At 64.9% G+C, this 1,698-nt stretch overlaps 1 protein-coding gene across 1 annotated transcript in view; it reads right to left on the reverse strand.

Annotated features, from left to right (window-relative positions):
• LOC102761370 (collagen alpha-1(V) chain-like) overlaps positions 1–1,698 on the reverse strand; it is an 89,263-nt gene that overhangs the window by 22,774 nt on the left and 64,791 nt on the right. The window contains exons 23-24 of the mRNA XM_015572366.1: positions 1,585–1,638; positions 1,275–1,328 (exon numbers count right to left, since the gene is read on the reverse strand). Of these exons, the coding sequence (XP_015427852.1) occupies positions 1,275–1,328; positions 1,585–1,638 (108 nt within the window). The remainder of the gene's footprint in view (positions 1–1,274; positions 1,329–1,584; positions 1,639–1,698) is intronic.

Here is a 1,698-nt window from a genome sequence, read left to right on the forward strand (position 1 = left end):
GGGGGGCTCTGGCTGTGGTGAGGGGGGCTCTGGGTGCTGTGAGTGTGAGGGGCCCTGGCTGCAGTGAGGGGGGCTCCCTCTCTGGGTTCCACACCCCGCAGCTCAGTTTCTGCAGCTGCAGCAGCAAAAGGCCGATCACTGAATGTGCATGAACCGCCTGGGGCCGGTGCTGTCTCAGAGGCCTGGCCCGGGGAGGGGAGCCCAGCCTTGGGGTGCTTCTCTCCCAGTCAGCCATCACGCTGGCGTCAGCACTGGGCCCTCCTCAGAGGCAGGTCTGAGGCCCGATGACGCACGGGAAGCCGAGGGGAGGGCACGCTTCGCAGAAGCACTTTCTGGCCAGCACTCAGCGCCCAGCCCCCACCCAGGCACTGACGGCGCCATCGCAGGGACTCAGCGGGAAGCAGCGTCTCAAACCCTCCACGCAGGGCAGGAGGCAGCCTCCGTGCGAGCTCAGCCAGGGCGGACGGGAGAGCCCCTTCCAGGAGGGACAGGACCCGGCCCAGCAGGAACAGCCGCCCTGCCCTGGCCGGTTGCTCAGTGGGTAGCACATCGGTCTGTGGACTGAAGGGTCCTGGGTTCGATTCCTGGTCTAGGGCACACGCCCCGGTTGTGGGCTCGATCCCCAGTGGGGGGCGTGCAGGAGGCAGCCGATCCGTGATTCTCTCTCATCACTGATGTTACTCTCTCCCCACTCCCTCCCTCTCTGACATCAATAAATTAAAAAATAGAGCAAGCGACCCCTGAGCGTGGGCGGCTCTGGGCAGGTGACGGGCTCCCTCCTGGGAAGGGCCATGCTCTCCAGCCCCAACAAGGGGGCCACGGCCCTGCACAGTCAGGAACCAACGGCACCAGCCGACTGGGTCTGGGTTTTGGTCAGAAATGAACAAAGCACCCGGCTGGCGGGGCTCAGGGACTGAGCATCGGCCTGTGGACCAGGAGGTCGGGGTTCGATTCCCGGCCAGGGCACAGGCCCGGGTTGTGGGCTCCATCCCCCGTGCGGGGCGTGCGGGAGGCAGCTGATGGATGTTTCTCCTCACATCAATGTCTCTCTCCCTTCCTGTCTTTCTAAAATCAATAACAACATTATTTTTTTAAAAAAAGAAATGAGCAAAGCGAGCTGCAAATCCCAGGAACCCAGACGCCGCCACCGGGACCCGAAGGTCACGGCGCACTCACCGTCTGCCCGGCCTCGCCGTCGTAATGAACAAAGCAAGCTGCAAATCCCAAGAACCCAGACGCTGTCACCGGGACCCCAAAGGTCATGGCGCACTCACCGTCTGCCCGGCCTCGCCGTCGTCCCCTTTGTCGCCAGGGGGGCCATCCTGGCCCTGTGGGGACGAAAGCAAGTTCCTTCAGCCTCCGGACGGCACCGCGTCCCGTCCCCCAAATCCAAGCCCACAGGGTGGGCGGGACACAGCGCGCTCAAAGCTGGGGACCGCGTCTGCACCTGACCCTGATGCAGGCCCCTTGGGAGGGCACCGTGCCCCACGGGGAGCTCACGACTAAGCCCCCAGAAAGAAAGCATGGGCTGCAGAGGCAGGTCAGCATCGGGGGGACGGATGGCTCAGGGCCTCAAACACCTACCGCGGGGCCGGGCTCTCCGGGGGGACCGGGATCTCCGGGGAAACCGACGGGGCCCTGAAACGGAGAAAGAGGAGCGTGCAGGCCCTCAGCCCTGGCTGAGCGCACCCTGCCCGC

This window comes from Myotis davidii, unplaced genomic scaffold, assembly GCF_000327345.1.
Source record: "Myotis davidii unplaced genomic scaffold, ASM32734v1 scaffold609, whole genome shotgun sequence".
NCBI lineage: Eukaryota > Metazoa > Chordata > Mammalia > Chiroptera > Vespertilionidae > Myotis > Myotis davidii.